Consider the following 20,991-nt stretch of genomic DNA (forward strand, 5'->3'; position numbering starts at 1 on the left):
CATCAGTGGAGCAGGATGTGTGTGTGCTCAGTCCACAGCAGGAGGCTGTGCAAAGTTACAGGGCAAAGGATCTGGATATCAAATCCTATTAAAGAGTGAAAACTGAGGGAAATAAATTCAGTCTACCACTATAGGAAGCAAGCCATTAAAACAATCATAAATTTGCTATTATAGGTTCCTTTGGACTGCAAACACGATAACCCTTTTTTTCCCATGGGTAACATCTTATTTGACTACATTATTTTGAAAATTTTCCAATGCTCTGATTTCCTTTCAAGAATGCTCCTTTAATCTAAAGTTATTGTTTAGTACAAATGAATATGAGTAAAAATTATAGTGATACGAGCTGCCTTCCATGCTTTGTTTAAGAACTAGAATTGCTGATTGATTAAAAATTTAAGGGAGGTATTAAAGGGGGTTAAAGTAGAAAACTGCCTAAACAAAAAGCATTCTTGCTAGTAAACTAACTGTTAAGGGATATAAATTAAGCACTTGAAATTGAAGTGGGGGGGGGGGCAGAGAGTTAAGCTAAATTAACTCATAGTATGGAGGTTGGTTTCTGAGATGCAGAAAGGCACCTAAGAAGAGGCATTAAAATATCTATTGTTGCTTAGATGAGTAGGGAGAAGGTTCAGAAGTGCTGTGTTATAATCTTACAATTACCTAGCTATCTATTAAAGTCAGTTTTAATATACTATTTTATCAGTAAGTACAAAAATGAGTTGTTGTTTTTTAAATCCTCACCCGAGGACATTTTTCCATTTTTCGTTCGGATAGAGTGGGAAGGAGAGAGAGAAACATCGACATGAAAGGGACACACCGAGTGGCTGCCCCCCGCGCAGCCCAACTCAGGGCTGTGGATAAACTGCAACCGAGGTATGCCCCCTTAGCGGGAACTGAACCCAGGTCTCTCTGGACCACAGGCTGACACTCTAACCACTGAGCCAAACCGGCCAGGGCGAGTTTTTATATTAGTATGTATTGATAAATCCTGCAATGAAATCACTAGTTCTCTAGAAACCTTGAAGTGACGTGAGGTGTAGCTTGCTCGGTTTGTTAATGTTTACTATTTTCTTTGTTGCCTCATATTTATCCTTAAATAGAAAGAATCTTTTTATTTTGAAAATACCTTTTACAACCTACATTGGTAATATTTCATAGAAGGCACACACAGAATTCATTTTGAACAGGCTGGAATACTATGGAAAGTCAAAGGGAGGTGCTTTATTATGGTGTGTGTTATTGTAGTTGTATCTCCTTTAATGTTATGAACAAGGAAATTAAAGATGTGTTTGCCCTGGCTGTTGTGGCTCAGTTCGTTGAAATGTTATCCATTGAAAGGTAGCAGTTTCAATTCCTGGTTAGGACACGTACCCTGTTTGGGGCGAGAATGGAAGGCAACTGATCAGTGTTTCTCATGTTTCTCTCTCACATTGACCCCCACCCCAAAAAAAATAAGTGAAAAAGAGGAAAGTTTCTCTGATGACAGGAATTTGGCCTTCAGGACTAAAAAAATAAAAATTAAAAATTAAGTATATAAAGGAGATTTGTACTGCAAAGCTATGCAATATTAGGCATAACCTAGTCTACCTTTGTTGTCATGGAATTAAAAGTTTATCATGGAACTAAAAATTTATATTTTATCTCTGGTCTATGTACCTGGCTTTACAAAACAGATGTATTCATGGGAATGTATATGTATAATTTCTGGTTTTATCAAACTTTCTATTTTTAATTATAGATTTGCAAGATTATAGACTCATAGAAATTATAAACATAGTATACAGAGGTCCTGTGTTCCCATCATCTAGCTTCCCTTAATGGTGACTAATTTTTACATCATTGATGGACTTTCTTTGCTCTTTTTAATAAGCCTGTTTGTTTAGATATCTAACTTTATTTAAATATGTTTTTATTGATTTATTTTTTAGAGAGAGAGGAAGGGAGAGAGAGATAGAAACATGTCTCGGGTTCTGTTGGTGTGGCTTAGTGATTGAGTGTCGACCCGTGAACCAAGAGGTTGCTGGTTCAATTCCCAGTCAGCCACAGGCCCGGTTGTGGGCCGGATCCCCAGTGAGGGCCATGCAGGAGGCGGCCAATCGATGTTCTCTCTCATAGATGTTTCTATCTCTCTTGCCCTCTCATTTTCTCTCTCTGTAAAAATCAGTAAAGGAAAAAAATAATAATAATAATAAATAAAAAAAGAAACATCTATCAGCTGCCTCCTGCACGCCTCCTACTGGGAATTGAGTCTGCAACCTGAGCATGTGCCCTGACTGGAAATCAAACCAGGACCCTTTAGTCCATGGGATGATGCTCAATACACTGAGCCACACCAGGTGGGCAGCTATCTAACTTTCTTTAAAGAAAGGACACCCTTATTGTACCTGATTCCCTTTAGCTTTCAGAATTATGAAGTGTCACGTAAGGATCCTTATGTCACTATTGCTTTATCTGTAGTACATTCTTCTTGATTTTCCCCATTTCCAGATTGTATCATTGTTTGGGAAAGGATTATATCTCATCTTCTTTCCTGGTGTATTTTTCAGTAAAAGCCCCATTTTATTCCTTATATTAAAGAAACATATTTAGTTGAATATTCATATTTCTTGTTTTGAGTTTATTTTGGTGGTGTTTGAAAACTTGAGATTTAAGATTTTTAACATCATTTTTTCTTTTTTTCCTTTTAGCCTGAAAATGAAATTTCTTCAGATTGTAATCATGTAAGTATGAATTTTCATAATTCACCATATGTGCTTTATATATATGATGACAAATTTTGGGATGCTTTTCCTGTTATTCTGGGAAATACTATGTTTTTTAAATTCTCTTAATCTTAAAAAGAGGATGATAAACCTTGTTCCAGGGCCGTGGTAAATTTATAAATACTCCTCCACTGTAGAAATCATCAAGTTCTGCCAGATAATATTTCTGTATTTAAGCTTAAATTTTTCTACAGCTACCATATGAAATAATTGTTTCTGTTCTTATCAAGTATACAACTTTGATTTCTGTATGTTAAAGATGTTTCATTTAGTCTTTTTTTTCCCTTTATTGATTTTAGAGAGAGAGGAAGTGAGAGGGAGAGAGATAGAAACATCAATAAGAAAGAACATCGATTGGCCGCCTCCTGCATGCTGAACCACCCAGCCACACCAGACTACTCATGTAGTCTTTATATGGTCATCTGTGACTATAGGTTTCTCAAAGCCTAAAGTATTTACTTTCTGACTATTTGCAGAAAAAGTTTGCTAAACTCTGCTCTGTCCTATGCATAGGACTATTAATAAAAATACCTTTTTTATAAAGCAGTCATCTTAAAATGCATATATGCGTTGGTCCAGCATTTCTACATCTAGGAATTTGTGTAGTTATACTTAAAAATGGATTAAAATGTGTCTATAAAGGAATATTTGTTATGACATTATTTATAAAGCAAAAGGTTTAGGAAAAAACCTCAAAATTTATCAATAGACTCAGTGTGTTAGAGGGGAGGCCCACAAAGAAGCTGATATGTGCCTTAGAACCCTAAGAGCTGGAGAGTAGAAAATACATGAAAGGAAAATAGGGACAAGTAACATACAGAAAACACGAGAATTGATGTCATAACAAGAGAAGATTAGAACACAGACACAGAGGGAAGAACATGTGAAGAATCAAGAAGGTGGCCATATACAAGAGAAGGAGAGAGGCCTCAGAAAAGAATCAGTACCGTCGACACCTTGATCTCAGACTTCTTAGTGTCCTGAATTGTAAGAAAATAAGTTTCTTTGTTTAAGCCTCTCAGTCTGTGGTATTGTGTTAAGACAGCCTAGTATTTTAATACACATGGGTTGGCATAATTTTTCCCATTATAGGTAATGGAACAAATTTTAAAAATTGAATAACTTTCCACCTAGTAGAGAGTTCAGAGATGAATTAATGTCATTAAGCAAGAGCCAAGATAGTTATGAACATTTTTTTTGGCCAGTGAAATTGAAAATGTTTGATGCATTAGACAAATTCCTGGAAAAACAAACTTATTAAAACTAACATAAGTTAAAAATCTGAATAACTCAATGTTTATTTTTAAAATTGAATCTATAAAAATCTTCCCAGTAAAGAAATTTCCAGGACCAGATGGATTTATTGGTTAATTTTTACAAACATTTAAGGAAGATTAACATCAGTTTTTCAGAAAATAAAAACGTGGAAACATTTTTCTTTCATTATGAGGCTAACATAACCTTAATATCTCCTTTTTTTTTTTTTTATCCTCACCCAAGGATATTTTTTCCATTTTTTGTACAGATAGAGTGGGAGGGAGAGAGAGGAAGGGAGAGAGAGTGAGAAACATCGACGTGAAGGGACACATCGAGTGGCTGCCACCTGCACGACCAACCAGGGCTGGGGACAAACTGCAACCGAAGTACGTGCCCTTAGCGGGAACCGAACCCGGGTCTCTCCGGACCGCAGGCCGACGCTCTAACCGCTGAGCCAAACTGGCCAGGGCCTTAATATCTCCTAACAAGGATATATCAAGAAAGGAAACGTAGGCCAATGTCAGTTGTGAACCACAGATGAAAAAATGCTAAGCAAATTATTAGCAAACTGAATCCACTAAAATATAAAAAGGGAAATACATCAAGACTTAAATTGGTTTTACTCCAGAATTGAGGTTAAATTTAATATTTGAAAAGTCAATCACAATGAAGAAGACAAATTATGTTATCTCAGTAGACACATTGAAAAACATTAGATTAGCCTGGCCAGTGTGGCTTACTGGTTGAGCATCAACCTGTACATCAAGAAATTGCCAATTCAATTCCTGGTCAGGACACATGCCCAGGTTGTGGGCCCAGTCCCCAGTGGGGCATGCAGGAGGTGGCCAATCGATGTTCTCTCCCATTGATGTTTCTATCTCTCTCTCCCTTTCCCTTCCTCTCTCTCTAAAAATTAAAAAGGGGAGGGGAAGCATTTTATTAAATTCAATACTAGTTTTTTGAGCTTTTATTATAGGAAATTTTCTAACATGCACAATTAGACTAAAGATTGCAGGACAAGTAAATTTACAAAAATCTATTGTATTTCTGTTGAACAACAATGAATAATTGAAAATGAAATTAAAACAATTTCATTTACAGTAGCATAAAAAATAACCTAATACTTAGGAATAAAATGTAACAAAAGAAGTGTAAAGTCAACCTTATGGTGTCAAGGGTTTTAAAGGAATGAAGATAAGATATACCTGGAAACTAGATTCTGGATAACTCTCCTTCATAAAACTCATATATGAAAATACTGTTGATTATGAAATCTGTGACTAAACCTCAGAATCTGAGCTTTTGGATTAGACTTTTTGGTTTAAGCAGAATTTATCTTATACTACCTATTTATATTTTCTCTGAAAGCTACAGCAAGGATTTTGGTTTTAATTATTTTCTTGACTTTAATCCTTAAGGAAAAAAAAGAAAAAGTATATCTTAATGGTAGTGTTTTATTTTGCCTGTACTTTTTTTCCCTTTTATCTATAAATGCAAGTGACATTTTGTTTCCCTTTTCTGTTCATTAACTGAAATGTGAATATGCTTTATCTGACTCTGTACAATGAACTTTTATCATTTATTTGTGTCATATTTTATCATAAATCATAGTTATCATAATTGGTAGTAAATTTCATACAATTATAACTGAAGTTTGCTTTTTTCTCTTGTACCTAGTTGTTGTGGAATTATAAGCTGAACCTAACTACAGACCCCAAATTTGAATCTGTGGCCCGAGAAGTTTGCAAATCTACCATATCAGAGGTAGGCTATAAAAGAATTTTGTGTGTATTTAATGGCATAGAAGAGAAAATGACATCTCTTTACCAGACCAGTCATTAAGGGAGGAATAACTTGCTTATTCAATTACTGTACTTTTCTTAGAATTCACATCTGTATTGGTTGAGAGGCCAAGGGCAGTATAATTAGACTTTTTTTTTTTTTGGTACGTGCCCCTCACGGGAACCGAACCCAGGACTCTCTGGTCCATAGGAATAAAATGTAACAAAACTGCTGAGCCAAACCGGCCAGGGCTAGACTTCTTTTTGTTAGTGTTCACCTACACTTACAGTAGGATGCTGTTGATTCAGACAAGTTGATAATCAGGCTCTGTTGGTACCCAGAGAATACAGCTGCTTCTGTCATCAGCACTGCTCTCACACTGTTACAGTCTGCTTATGTCTGAGGCATACCAAAATGGTCTCCCCAGGAGGCGTATAAGTATTTCTAAGTATTTTGGCTATGCAGTTGGATCAGTTGAACCACAGAGGCATATGCTTTAAATAATAGGAGTTATAAATGGATGTTGAATATAAAGACAAAAATAATGAAATTATATAGCATTGTATGGATGCTAATTGGGAAATTTTTCAATTCTCTTAGCTTAATGTGGACAACTAATATTAGTGAAAAATGTGATATAGAAGTTTATTTTATTTTTTGTAATCAGTGATAGAAATTCTAGGAAGCCAGAGATTTCTGTATATTGAAGTATAAGAATCACAAAGCAGGCAGTTGCTATTTTTCACCTTAAAGCTAATAATCATAGATCTTGCAACATGTGGATCTGTCCTCAAACCACCCTATTTTATGACTTAAGTTGGGACCATTTTCTCCTGAGCTCTTAAGGAAGACTCTGCTCCAATCATTAAGCTCTCAGCTTATGTTTCTCACTTAAGTCATTATGGGATCTTGTAGAACCTGTTTATTTCTCAAACCTTCTAGTCTTGGATCAGATATGTTTTATTCTTTTTTTTCCCCAATCCTCAGCTGAGGATATTTTTACATTTATCTTCAGACAGAGTGGGGAAGAGAGAGAGAGGGAGAGAGAGAGAGACAGACATCAATGTGAGAGAGAGACATCCACTGGTTGCCACCTGCACAACCCCAACCAGGGCCGGGGACGAACTACAACTGAGGTACATGCCCTTGGCTGGAATTGAACCTGGGACTTCCTGGTCTTCAGGCCAATGCTCTAACCACTGAGAAACCTGGCCAGGGCATGTTTTATTCTTTTATAGCAGCGACCCTTCTTCATATTTACTCTCAGGCTTCAGAATAGAATATCAGATCTTTGAAACATTGATCTTTAGCTTCCAGCTTAAGTATTCTGCTCATCAAACTCCCTTGGGTAGCAACATGACTAGCTATACATACTAGTTTGATTGCCACATGGAAATTTAGCTCAGAGTATATACAGACACATCAGAATAATTTTACTCTTTGCTTGCTTATTTTATATATACATATGGGGTCAAAGGTTTTAAAGGAATGAAGATAGATATGCCTGGAAACTAGACTCTGGAATCTCTCTCTCTCTCACACACACACACACACACACACACACACACACAGACTTCCTTATAATGTATATGTAATGATGGCCTCCTTGTAACTTTTTGGGGTATTTTGATTCTGTGAAAGATTCAGGTGACAAGAGAAATTCTCCCTTCCTAGAGGGAGAGTATATTGGAGTCAGGAAAATTAAGTATCAGAAAAAACATAGTTGCCAACTAAATTTTTTTTTTTTATTGATTTTTAGAGAGAGAAGAAGGGAAAGGGAGAGAGAGAGATAGAAACATTGATGAGAGAGAACATCGATTGGCCACCTCCTGCACGCCCACAACCTGGGAATGTGCCCTGACTGGGAGTCGAACCAGCGACCTTTTGGTGCATGGGTCAATGCTCAACCACTGAACCACACAGGCCGAGCACCAACTAAATATTTTATTCTACATCTCCCTCTTCTTCTTTCTTAATTTGGGAATCCTATTTCCAAGGAGAAAAACAACATCACAAGAATACCTACAAACAGCAAACCAAACTTTTTATATATGCCCCATGTTTGAACCAAATACTGCCTTGCTTTTTTTCTGCCTTCATGTCAAAAATAGAGTGGATCTGCTCCACAGCCACTTCAGAGTTTATTCCCATTCATAAATATGTTGATGATTTAATGTTGTTTTTGCTGTTAATCTTAGACATTTTTTTTCTGTTATCTTAAACTTTTATCTAGTAGAGTGGCTGAAGAAAAGTATAAACTTATCATTCAAACACTATATATCCTATTGTAATTGGTGGTGAACTGAAATATAAATAGGTACTACATCTTGGTGTTTCAGTAAGATCTCAAGTGATTAAAAGTAAATATACATCTACTTGGCCGGTTTTTCTCAGTGGTTAGAGTGTCGGCCTGCGGACCAATGAGGAGCGGGGTTCGATTCTGGTCTAAGGCACATACCTTGGTTGTAGTTCGTCCCTGGAGGCAACAGGTCAACGCGTCTTTCTCACAATAATGTTTCTCTCTCTCTTTCCTTTCCTCTTCCTCCCTCCCACTCTATCTGATGATAAACAGAAAAATAACCTTGGGTGAGGATTAAAAATAAAAGGAAATTTAAATTTCTTACTGGGGCTTCAGTTCAAGTTGTGCTCTTGTTATTTCTTCAGATTTTTAAACTGCTGATTGCCCAGTGTTAGAGCCTATCTGAATACTTCTTCGTTAAAATTTCAAACCCAGATGTCTGCCACTAGTTCTGTTTTTTGTTGTTGTTGTTAAATACATGGTTTTTTTAGTGGTTGACTTACAAATGCTCAGATTTTCAAGGGGCTATTCCTCCTTTCACTTTTTTTTTTTTAATCCTCACCCAAGGACATTTTTGCATTTATCTTCAGATAGAGCGGAAGGGAGAGAAGGAGGGAGAGAGAGAGAGAAACATTGATGTGAGAGAGACATGACTGGTGGCCACCCACATGACCCCAACCAGGGCCGGGGATAAACTACAACTGAGGTACATGCCCTTAGTGGGAACCGAACCCAAGTCTCTCGGGACCATGGGCTGACGCTCTAACTGCTGAGCCAAACTGGCCAGGGCCTTCCTTTTACTTTTGTAACTGAACTCTGTTTTGCTTAAGAAAAAACAAAACAAAACAAAAACCTCTTTTCCTGGGATTAATATTGATGGTCATCTTATTAGGCATCACATAAAAAAAAGAACTCAAGGTTAAGCTGAAAGAACTGCATGCATCTTGACTGTTGAACATCCATGCTGCCTCTTGAAGCCAGTGTGAAACTGTTTACTTAAATTCCAAAGCTTGCTTCTCTAAAATTAAACACAATTTTCTGTCTTGAATTGAGTCTTTGACTTCGTCTGGAGTTAGGCATAAAGAGACCCAGTGGCCTATCGGATAATAAGTGTGTGGTATGTCCTCCACCCAGCACTTTTTGGGAAAGAGATTGTATTTGTTCTGTCAGGTGTACATATTTAAAATAACTGATATAATAGTGGAGAATGGTCTCCACTGGTTTCTAAAAACCAGTAAAACATTCTGCACAGCAAAAGAAACAACCATCAAAACAGAAAAGGATCCCACTATAAGGGAAACCATAATTGCCAATGATGCATCAGATAAGTGGTTAATTTCCAATATATATAGAGTGCTCATACAACTCAAAAAAAGGAAGACAAAGAACCCAATTAAAAAATGGGCAGAGGAGCTAAATAGACACCTCTCCAAACAGGACATACAAAAGGCCAAGAGATATATGAAGAAATGCTCAACGTCACTAATCATCAGAGAGATGCAAATTAAAACTGTGAGGTATCATTTTACACCTGTCAGAATGGCTGCCATCAACAAATCATCAAACAAGTGTTGGTGAGGATGTGGAGAAAAGGGGACTCTAGTACACTACTGGTGAGAATGCAGACTGGTGCAGCCACTGTGGAAAACACTATGGTGTTACCTCTAAAAGTTAAAAATTGAACTGCCATTTGACCCAGTGATCCCACTTCTAGGAATATACCCTAAGAAACCTGAAACACCCATCAGAAAGAATATATGTACCCTATGTTCATAGCAGTACTATTTACAATAGCTAAGATCTGGAAACAACCCAAGTGTCCATCAATAGATGAGTGGATAAAAAAAGCTTTGGTACATATACACAATGGAATACTCTGCAGCTGTAAGGAAGAAAGATCTCTTATCCTATGAGATGGCATGGAAGGATCTGGAGAGTATTGTGCTAAGTGAATCAAGCCAAGCAGAGAAAGATAAATATCACATGATCTCACTTATTTGTGGAATATAGTGAACTAAACAAACTGCTGAACAAAATTAACCCAGAGACATAGAGGTGGGGTACAGACTGACAAGCCTCAGAGGAGGAGGGGTTGGGGAGGGAGAGATAAACCACAGAACTTACATGCATGTATGCATAACCAATGAACATAGACAGCAAAGCTGGGTATGGGGCAGAGGGGAAGGGGAGGTGGATGTCAATGGGAGAAAAATGAGAAACATCTGTAACAAAAACAAATTAATAAATTTTTAAAAATCCAATAAAACAAAAAAAATTCCCTTCAGCCATGGCCAGTTTGGCTCAGCAGTTAAAGCATTGGCCTGCTGACCAGAGAGACCCGAGTTCAGTTCCTGCTAAAGGCACATACCTCAGTTGCAGTTTGTCCCCGCCCCAGTTGGGGTCGTGTGGGTGGCAGCCAGTTGATGTGTCTCTCTCACATCGATGTTTCTCTCTCTCTCTCTCTCCCTCCCTCTCTCCCTCCCGCTTTATCTGAAGATAAATGTAAAAATGTCCTCGGGTGAGGATAAAAAATTTTTTTAAATTCCCTTCTCATTTTTATTCAGAAGAAATATTTACATTTGGTTCCTTCCTCTTCTCAAAACTGCCATTTTTGTTTGCTTTTAATTTCTCTAAATGCAATAGTAGGCTTTTTCCAAACAATCTTCTTTGCTTTATAATAAATTCAAGCTTGTTAACCCTATAAGTAGATTTCACTTTTTTATGCCTGAATTTCAGCTTTTTTTTTTTTGTGGCTAGTTTGCTTCATTAGCACTTGTGGTTTGGTATGCACTTCGCAGGACCACTAACCATGTGGAATCACCGTATGCTTGATCCACTAAATCATGTGTCTAAACCACCCAAATTAAATTTGTAGTGTCCTTCCCCTTCCCAAACTCTTTGCCAGACTGCACTCATCATTATTTTAAACATGATTCTATTCCAGACCACAGTGGTGAAGCTGAGATTTTACTAAGTTCAAAAACACATGTCCATATTTATAGTTAATTCAGAACACATTAATGTCATATCAAGAAATAATATTGTACCTTCCCTCCTTCCTCCCCTTGGCCATTAGGTTTACTTAATGGTAATAGTTTGCTGTGTAGCTTGGCTTGGGACATGCAACCTGACTTCAGTTCTGCACCTGTTCTCCAGACCTATTCTCTAGATTAATCTCCTCACTGTCCACTGCATTCTTTGCAAGCCTAAAGGGATTTCTCAGTAGAATCATTTAGAATGTTAAAAGCTCTTTTTGTATCTCAATAAAGCTGAAATTTTTAACAGCTCTTTTTACTCCATTTGGACATGAGTTCTATCTAGCATTTGTATATGTATGTATTTTTTTTGCAAAATACATTAGTCAGTTATTTCCTAGAGGGCCAACAGTCTGAGTAGGCATGAACCTATCAACAAGAAAATGTCAAACATTCTTTTTTTCATAAAAGCTGTTTGAGGTGAGAATAGAATACTTATGTAAAACAACCGCCTTCTTTTGAGCAGATTAAAGAATGTGCTGATGAACCAGTAGGAAAAGGTTACTTGGTTTCCTGCTTGGTGGATCATCGAGGTAACATCACTGAGTACCAGTGTCACCAATATATCACCAAGATGACGGCCATCATTTTCAGTGATTACCGTCTAATCTGTGGCTTCATGGATGACTGCAAAAATGATATCAACATTCTGAAATGTGGCAGCATTCGGCTTGGAGAAAAGGTATGTACTACATTGACTTCACCAAAGGGGTCTTATGGACTTGATAAATGAAAAGCTTTATATAACTGGCTTGGAAAATATTTAGGGCTGGAGATGGCCTTAAAGTTGAAGTCCAGAAGCCCCAAGATCTAAGGCTAATTGACCTATGAATGCATTTCATCTGGTTGTGACACAATGTTCCAAAAATTTGGAGAAGTAGAGGAATTAATATCTGCTAAGAGTAGTGTGTTATCCAAAATACTAAAATACTTGCTGATTATCTGTAACATCTCTGGAAAGGCATTTGTAGTCTTGTAGGAATGGTAGTTGGGTTAGGAAAGACTTGAGTTCTGAAAACTTTCTCTGCATATACCCTCACTGATGCCATAGAAAAATCACTCAGCACATCAGTACTAAAGAAGATATTTAAATATTAAAAAAATTTTAAGATATGAAAGTACTTCTAGCTTGTCAGAAGAAAGATACTCTACAAATGTGATATATTATCTATATCTCAGAAGAACTCACTTTAGTAAAGACAGGAAAGAAAATAACCGTCTAGCTAGTTTCTTCTTCCTTAATTATATTGGATCTTATTTTTGTCCTTATTAGTCTGTTGTCTGGAAAGTCTCAGTGGAGGTTTGACCAGGTTTATTCTGAATTTGTTCACAGTGGGAGAGGTAGTCCAGAGCCCAGGTATGGCATCAGCTATTAATTGCCACTGTTCATTAATCTGCTGTTTAGGAAATATGAAGAAAAATAAAATCGATTTGTCCCTTTGCCTGTATATATTCATTGCGCCATGCTTTGCAGGCTTTCTCCTGGAAGAAAGGGGGCATGGCATTGTATGCCAGAACTGCACACTACACACTGCACACACCAGTTCAAATGAAGGTTTTAGTGCTGGTTATTGTCTGGCTTTCACCAAGTGCCCTTTCTTTCACACCAGCACAGGGCTCTGGTCCTTTCACAGGGCACTCCTTGAGAGTACTGTGAACTTGGCATACAGCTTTCAGACAGCTAAAGAGGCCAATTTGAATAAAGAAGGCAGATTTGTTTCTTTCCCAGCACTTAAGTCTCCCTGATAATTCAGGAAGCTCCTCTGATTTATTTAGGTTATTGGAGATTATATCCAATTCCAACCCTCGCTGTTTTTGAAATCTTCACCTACGTGTTCCAGACACACTTTTCAGGAATCAGTGATGATACTTTTTTATATTTGTGATTAGTGGTCCATGCTATAGAGTGAACCATGACAATTCATGGTTGTAGTAGTTCTTTGTAGTAGTTCTTCCCTATTGACTGCCAAGATAATCACTAGTTAGCTTCCCATTAGCAATCTGAATTGTCAATATAAAACCTGCTTTCAATGGCATATATGAGTTAAGTCTGCAGTGATTGAAATGACTGCAGAAAATAATAGTGCTAGAGCCAGAAGGCATGACAGTGAGGGTTGTTTTGAGCTTTGTTAAAATAACAAAAGCTGTTTCTGTGGCCCATCAACATGCATATTTTGGTTATTTTTATCTTTTGCAATACCTACCAGTTAGATGAATTTCTGTTTATACGAGTAACCCCAACTCTGGCATCAAAGGCTTTCTTGTATTTTGGGGACAGTTAAGATCCCTCATGCCTGCACTTCTGCATGTTCCTTCCTATATAATTCACTCTGGTGCTATAGCCAAATTTTAAAAAGGAAGCATGCCCTGAGCCCTTCTTTGCCTTTTCTAACTATAGTTTACTTCTGTATTGTCTAGTTATTTAAAAATTAATGAGTCAGCTTCTGACCACAGAAGAGAACAGGCTCATCAATGTAAAATTTGTTGCCACTGAAGCTTGCAAACTCCTCTGTGACTGGCTTGAACTGACCTGCTCCAAAGATCAGAGGAGAACGGGTCATGGTTAGCCTGTTTGTACCCGCCTGTCTGTGAACATATAAATGTCATGATTTCAAAACTGTGATAATTTTTTCGCAAATGTTAATATATATAAAATTTAGAACAAAGACCTATATATTAATAAGATCTTTAGATTTTCTAAATTAATATTGTTAAAATGAAAGTGCAGATCTCCAGAAGTAAAAGTGTAAATGATTTACATAGTCTGAAGAGAAAGTAGGATGTGTCATCCAATACAGGAACTTAATGTGGACATGTGCCATATTATTACTACTATTATACTTTTCACCCAGTAGTTTATCATTTCCTGCTTTTAACCAACTACTTCGAATAATTCAGACATTCTTTTTCTCTTTGTGTAGTAATGTAGATCACAGAAGACACTAAAAACATTGGAATGGAGAATTTATAGCAGAGATGAAAACTGAGTTGTTGCCTACCTTTTTTGTTAATCCTCTCCCAAGGATATGTTTTTATTGATTTGAGGGAGAGGGGGAGAGAGAGAAATATCGATGTGAGAGAGAAACATTGATTGGTTTCCTCCCATACATAACCTGACCAGGGATCAAACCCACAAACTTTTTGTATACAAGACAACACTCCAACCATCTGAGCCACACCAGCCAGGTCTTGCCTACCTTTTTTAGATTAATGTTATCCTTCTCTGTCATTAAAGGTGGGTAGTGGGGACATAGTATATAGGGAAGGAAAAACATTACCTATCAAACTGCTAAAAACTGATTCAGTACACTAGTAGTAGTTTTAAAACAGACATTTTTCTCACCACAATAGAATTTTAGTTAGTTAGTTAGTTAGTTAGTTAGTTAGTTAATCTTCACCTGAGGATATTTTTTCCATTCTTTTTTTATTTGTCACAGAGAGTGAAAGGAGGGAAGGGATGGAGAGAGAGACATCATTTGGTTGCCTCCTGCACATATCCCAGCTGGGCCAGGGATTGAACCTGCAGCCCAGGTACATGCCCTTGACCAGGAATTAAACCCTTGACCCTTCGTTGTGGGGCTGATGCTCTAACCACTGAACCACATTGGCCAGGACTCACCACAATAGAATTTTAAACTCAGTGTAAATCCATTTACTGGATCATCTGTTATTTATATGTCAAGCCTGTGTATTAATAACTTAACTTTTTTTAACCTAAGTAATTATTTTCTTGTAGATAATGTGCAAATGTGTAGTTCACCTCTCTTGCTTTCATTTATATTCAGTAATTAGTCATATAATCTTCTTTGTCAAATATTTGCATACATTATATAACTCAAATGGGCTGAAATAAAAAGCTCAGAGACCCTAGGGAACTGAGAAGAATTCCTGAAATATTTTTATTTGAAAAAATATATCTAAAATAAAGTATGATTAATGAAAACATCCAGTGGAGGTCATGTTATGACCTGATACCAATATGTGGTGCTATAATTGCTATAATTAAAATTAAGTCTCAGATTCCTTAGGGGGTCTCAAACCACAATGATGCCGCCTTAAATCCAATAAGAAGCAAATGGAGCCATTAAAAAATATAACAGCCTTAGTTAATCTTACTGGCAGTACATTTGAAACAGTTATAAACACTAAGTATACAAGGAAATAGTTCAACTCATTACATGGAAATCATTTCTGTACCAGGACTAAACGTTGAATCTAAACAAGTTTGACTATCATGCTGTTATTTTCAGTCTCTCATACGATTAAGACCTAACTGCTAGCAAGCATCTAAGTAAGTTATTATGGGCTACTAAAATTTCGTATAGGACTTTGTTTTATAACATAAAGCCATGTGTATAATAATGTCTTGTATACTGTAAACAATAAGTGACTGGTATGTTTCTGTCCAAATCTGTGTTTGTTGTAGGTTTGTATTTCCTTTGGGAAGTGGAAATGGTTAGGCTTTGTCTAAGTGGGTCATAGACAGACTTGAATGTCACTCATAAATTAGGAAGAAAACATACGCCTTACTCCAGATTTGTGGAGTTTGTGTTCACTTTTCTCTCTGTTGTCATCTTTTTGTCTTGTCCATGAGTTTTATCTGTTCAGAATTACTTTCCAAAAATATTTTTGGTCATTTTAGGTTTGTAAGCATTAGAATCATAAAGCCAGTGAGAAAGGTTAAGACATGAGAATCTGCTAGTATATTGTGCTTCCCAGTCTTTTTTTTTTTTTTTGGTCAGCAAAGCTTTTGAAAATGAAAGCTATGAATTTTCTTTGGAAAAAATATATAAAACCCACATACAAATTTTAGGAGTTTCATAGAACCCCTCCAAAGTCTTAGCTAGGCACCTTACATTCTGCTACTTGGATAAGTTGATAAATGCCTCTAAGCCTCTGTTTGTGTATCTGTTCAAGAGCTACACCGCTGTTATTCCCTCTTCACAGGTATATTAGGAGAGAACATGAAATTTATTGTGGAACTATTTGGAAAATAGTGTGCTATAGAGCAAACTCTATTACAACTAAATAGAAAAGAACTATACTTTTCCTGTTGAATTGAAACTTTACTTAAATTCAATGTTTCCCTATTTGGCTAGGAGTCTTTTATTATGTACAGATGATTTCATAGACATGGTATCTTACTATAACAAGATTTTATGTGTGTGTATGTGTAAATAAATGATAGCACTGTCTTTTCGTCTCCTTTGGCTTGCTGTATTAATGGTTATACCTCTCAGGTTATTGAAGCATAGCTTTTGAGTATAGAAGATTAGAATTCTTGGATAGAAAATATTTAGGAGAAGTTTCTCATATTTTGAATGAATGAATGTTGTGGTTGCTATGGGGATGATGCAGTGTACAATTAAAGGTAATTGGATGGTTTTAGGAAAGCTCTCAAAAGCAGTTTGTATAAACAGTGGTAATCTCTTTAAAATGGCATTAAGATAAATTCAAAACATCAAAGTGAATATTACGCTACAGATTGTATATATTTGGGTCTTTGTGGACAGTATAGAATAGAAAAAAGGAGAAGGAAACTCTCTATAATATCTTTTTTCAATGGATTTTATGTTTTATCTTTTTAACTTGACTAAAAGCACTGTCATTTGAGAAATGATTAACCCTTCAGAGATAAATGAACAGATTTCTGCAATGTTATTTCCATATAGACATCAGCTATGATCAGAACATTGGGCTAACGTAATTCTTTTAAATGTTTCTGACATTTTAAACTTTAAAAACTCAGGTTTCTATGTCTAGTGCTAATTAAACTATACTTAATTTCCCAGGATCTCTATTTCCATTTGTACTATATTCTAATCAAAGATTATTGAGGACATTTTCTGTAACTTCAGTAGTGTTGTTGGTTCCCACCTGGTTTCTCAATAGAACATCAATAAGCTAACTATATATTGAGGATTTGTTTGTTTTTTTTAACCAAATGATGTTTATTTGAAAGTCATTGTGGTGAGAGTTTAAAAATATTAGTACCCTTACTGTTTTAGGGTGCACATTCACAAGGTGAAGTGGTATCATGTTTGGAGAAAGGCCTGGTGAAGGAAGCAGAAGAAAGAGATCCCAAGATTCAAGTCTCTGAACTCTGCAAGAAAGCCATTCTCCGGGTGGCTGAGCTGTCCTCAGATGACTTTCATTTAGACCGGCATTTATATTTTGCTTGCCGAGATGATCGGGAGCGTTTTTGTGAAAATGTGAGTCAGTTCAGAAACTATTCTTCTTTTCTTCTTTTTCTTTTTAAATATTTTTAAATACTCTATTCCAAAAAGAAAAACTAACACAAACTTTATATGTAGAAAAGCTACTAAAAATGGAAGACAGAGTTGGTCTCAGATAACAGAAAATGATACTGTATGCCCAGCTTTGATTTAACATCTAGTTAACATTTGGCTTCTGATGATCTCCACACATTATTTTTTCTACTTTACCTAACTTCTTGATTTCAGTTCTTGGGAGTCTATTTTATCTATAGGAATCCTGTTTTACCAGGGATTCCCATTCACATCTATTACATGGCTAAAACTTTGCTATATTACATATTTATATTTATATTTATATGATTTTGACTAAGATAAAACAAAAAACAAAACCATAAAAACCAGGTAGCTAGTTTTTAATTTATTTTTTTATCCTCACACGAGGACATTGTTTTGCATTTATCTTCAGATAGTAGAGTGGGAGGGAGAGAGGAAGGAAGAGAGAGAGAGAAACATCCACGTGAGAGAGGACATGAGAGACACATCGAGTGGTTGCCATCCACACAACCCCAACTGGGACTGGGGACAAACTGCAACCGAGGTACGTGCCCTTAGTGGGAACTGAACCCAGGTTTCTCCGGTCTGTGGGTCAATGTTCTAACCGCTGAGCCAAACCCGCCAGAGCAGATAGCTAGTTTTTAAAACCATATCCCTGGGTACTCACAGACCCTAGAGCATAACTTTCTAACACTTTAAATAGAAGAATGTCCATGTTTACAATGAAGAACTGAGAATGACTTGTGTACACTCCCATTCTTCCTTCTGTTTTGATTTAACAGCTTTAACAGTCAAAGCCACTAATTATAAGAGTTTCATATTGTAAAAAGGGAGACTCACTGACAGTTCTCTTTTTTTTAGAGAGAGTAGGAGGAAAGGAGGGAGGGAGAGAAAGAGGAACATCACCGAGAGAGAGACACATCGTTTGGTTGCCTCCCACACAACTCCAGCCGGGGCTGGGGATCCAACCTGCAACCCAGGTACGTGCCCTTGACCAGAATTGAATTTGCGACTCTGTGGTCCGTGGGCCAACACTCTAAGTGCTGAGCCAAACTGGCCAGGGCTCACTGATACTTCTCTTGATTTCCTAATTAACAGTATATCTGGGACTAAATGACAATAGTCAGACATTGTGGGAAACAAATTTTTATCTTTATTGTTTCCTTTCAATTTTACAAATGGCTGAGCCATTTGTTCAAAGGTACTCACATTATATTAAATTTTTTTTTAATTATTATTCCTCACCCGAGGATATTTTTCTACTTATTATCAGACAGAGTGGGAGGGAGGGAGGGCCAGAAACATCGATGTGATAGAACCACATCAACTGGTTGCCTCCCACATGACCCAACCAGGGCCAGGGATGAAATGCAACTCAGGCACATGCCCTTAACTGGAATCAAACCTGCGACTCATTGGTCCATGGGCCAAAGCCCTAATCGCTGAGCCAAACCAGCCAGGGCAAACACATTATATTAATTTAACAAAAAGTTCTATATGGGATTATAAGTAATGTCTGGTATAACTACTTAGTAAATCTTCATAATGGGTATGTTTCATGTTATAGACACAAGCCGGTGAAGGCAGAGTATATAAGTGCCTCTTCAACCATAAATTTGAAGAATCCATGAGTGAAAAGGTAAGTATCACTTTGAAACAAACCAATATTTTATTCATTTCTTTAAAGTTTTCCCAAATCATCTCAAATAATATTCTTATACATTGTTACCAAAATAAGTGACTGGTAAAGCTAACCCTTTTCAGAGGCGAGATACATGGCTTTTAGTGGAAAACCAAAGCATGTTTTGCTTAAGCCAAGAAAATGAAGCTTTATTTGTAATATCTGGACATTGGGAAACCAATTGTGAATCAGTTTGGGGAGTAAAATTGGAGAAATTTTTTTAAAAGATATTTTAATTGATTTTTTTAGAAAGAGAGGAAGGGAGAGGGAAAGAGAGAGAGCAAAACACGGATTGGCTGCACACCCCGTACTGGGGATCAAGCCTGAAACCCAGGCACATGCCCTGACCGGGAATCGAACCAGCAACCTTTTGGTGCATGGGATGATGCCCAACCAACTGAGCCACACCAGCCAGGGCAAAATTGGAGAATTTTATATCAGAATCACACTGAAGCCAGTCCTGCATACTCAGGAAGTTTAGGTTAACCAAACGAATATGCATCATAAGTAACTGGTTATTTAATTTCTCAGCAGATGTCTCATTAAGCAGTCTCATTACTGTTAATCCTCTTTTCCTAGATGAATGCAGAAATCTTTTTACTACTTTTAAAAGTAATTATTTTTGTTGTTATTTTATTCTGTCATTTACTTTCCTATATAGCCAAAGAAATGTTTTTCGTTTCAGTTCCTTTACTCTTGAGTAATTATATTTAAAAAGCATAGTGTGGAACTTTCAGAGTATTACGTTAGTTGCCACTTTGGTTCTGGTGAAATTTACTTTAGGAATATTGTTAAATAGGAAAAGAATGCTTTGTCAAGTTCGTGTATTAGAATCTACCAAATACATATGTGTTTAGGATAGCTACTGTTGCAGCAACAATCAGCAATTCACTATAGAATTCTAGGGCTTCCCACCCATTTACCTTTTCCTCTTGCCACACTAATTTAGAATATTTGTGTTCAATTTTAACCAAACCTAAAAGAGGCATTTTGGTAACAACTGCAGTGGTTGTTGACATACATATATTTGGCCATGAGAGATACACGTGAACATCTCAAGCACCTGAACAAGTCTTACAGTTCTTTCACTGTATTCTTTACTCAGTGTCGAGAAGCACTGACGACCCGCCAAAAGCTGATTGCACAAGATTATAAGGTCAGTTATTCATTGGCCAAGTCCTGTAAGAGTGACTTAAAAAAATACCGGTGCAATGTGGAAAACCTTCCCCGGTCCCGAGAAGCCAGACTGTCCTACCTTCTGATGTGTCTGGAGTCAGCTGTGCATAGAGGTGAGAGTTTATTTCTTTTTATCCTTTTTATTCCTTTTTGGATTTACATTCTAAAGTTTCTGTACCATTACTCTTTGCCTGTATGTGTTCTTTTGAGTACAGCTATGCCTTGTTACTTAAGAGCCTTTCTTTGTAAGCATCACTCTAGGAACTGAGGGGTTGTTATCTCTGCCATTGAAGGCCCTTTCTCTTAGCTCAGTAATCCCCAATTTTGTTTTGTTTTGTTTATATCCTGGCTTACTTTTTTTTTTTTTTTTTTTTTTTACAAGGTAAAGTATATTTCTCAAATCCAAATATTTTAATTTTTAAAAATACCTACAGGTTGGGGCAAAAGTAGGTTTATAGTTGTTTGTATGGAAAATAATACAAGTTACTAAATAAGCCTGGCCGGTGTAGCACAGTTGGTTGGAGCACCATCCTGTACATCAAAAGATTGCCAGTTCAATTCCCAGTCAGGGCACATACCCAGGTTGCAGGTTTGATGCCCTGTTGGAGCGTGTATGGGAGGTAGCCAGTTGAAGTTTCTCTCTCACATTGATATTTCTCTCTCTCTCTCTCTCTCTCTCTCTCTCAAATCAATTAATATATCCTTGGGTAGATTTTTTAAAAAT

At 36.8% G+C, this 20,991-nt stretch overlaps 1 protein-coding gene across 5 annotated transcripts in view; it reads left to right on the forward strand.

Moving 5' to 3' along the window:
* Window positions 1–20,991, forward strand: part of GLG1 (golgi glycoprotein 1) — a 144,197-nt gene that overhangs the window by 80,067 nt on the left and 43,139 nt on the right. For all 5 annotated transcript variants that reach the window (XR_004961082.1, XM_036273902.1, XM_036273904.1 and 2 more), the window contains exons 2-7: window positions 2,691–2,723; window positions 5,700–5,786; window positions 11,605–11,820; window positions 17,147–17,350; window positions 18,978–19,049; window positions 20,197–20,380. Coding sequence is in view for 4 of the 5 variants with exons in the window: in XM_036273902.1 (XP_036129795.1) it covers window positions 2,691–2,723; window positions 5,700–5,786; window positions 11,605–11,820; window positions 17,147–17,350; window positions 18,978–19,049; window positions 20,197–20,380 (796 nt within the window). In the remaining variant the exon portion in view is untranslated. The remainder of the gene's footprint in view (window positions 1–2,690; window positions 2,724–5,699; window positions 5,787–11,604; window positions 11,821–17,146; window positions 17,351–18,977; window positions 19,050–20,196; window positions 20,381–20,991) is intronic.

Source organism: Molossus molossus, unplaced genomic scaffold, assembly GCF_014108415.1.
Source record: "Molossus molossus isolate mMolMol1 unplaced genomic scaffold, mMolMol1.p scaffold_m16_p_21, whole genome shotgun sequence".
In the NCBI taxonomy this organism is placed as follows: domain Eukaryota; kingdom Metazoa; phylum Chordata; class Mammalia; order Chiroptera; family Molossidae; genus Molossus; species Molossus molossus.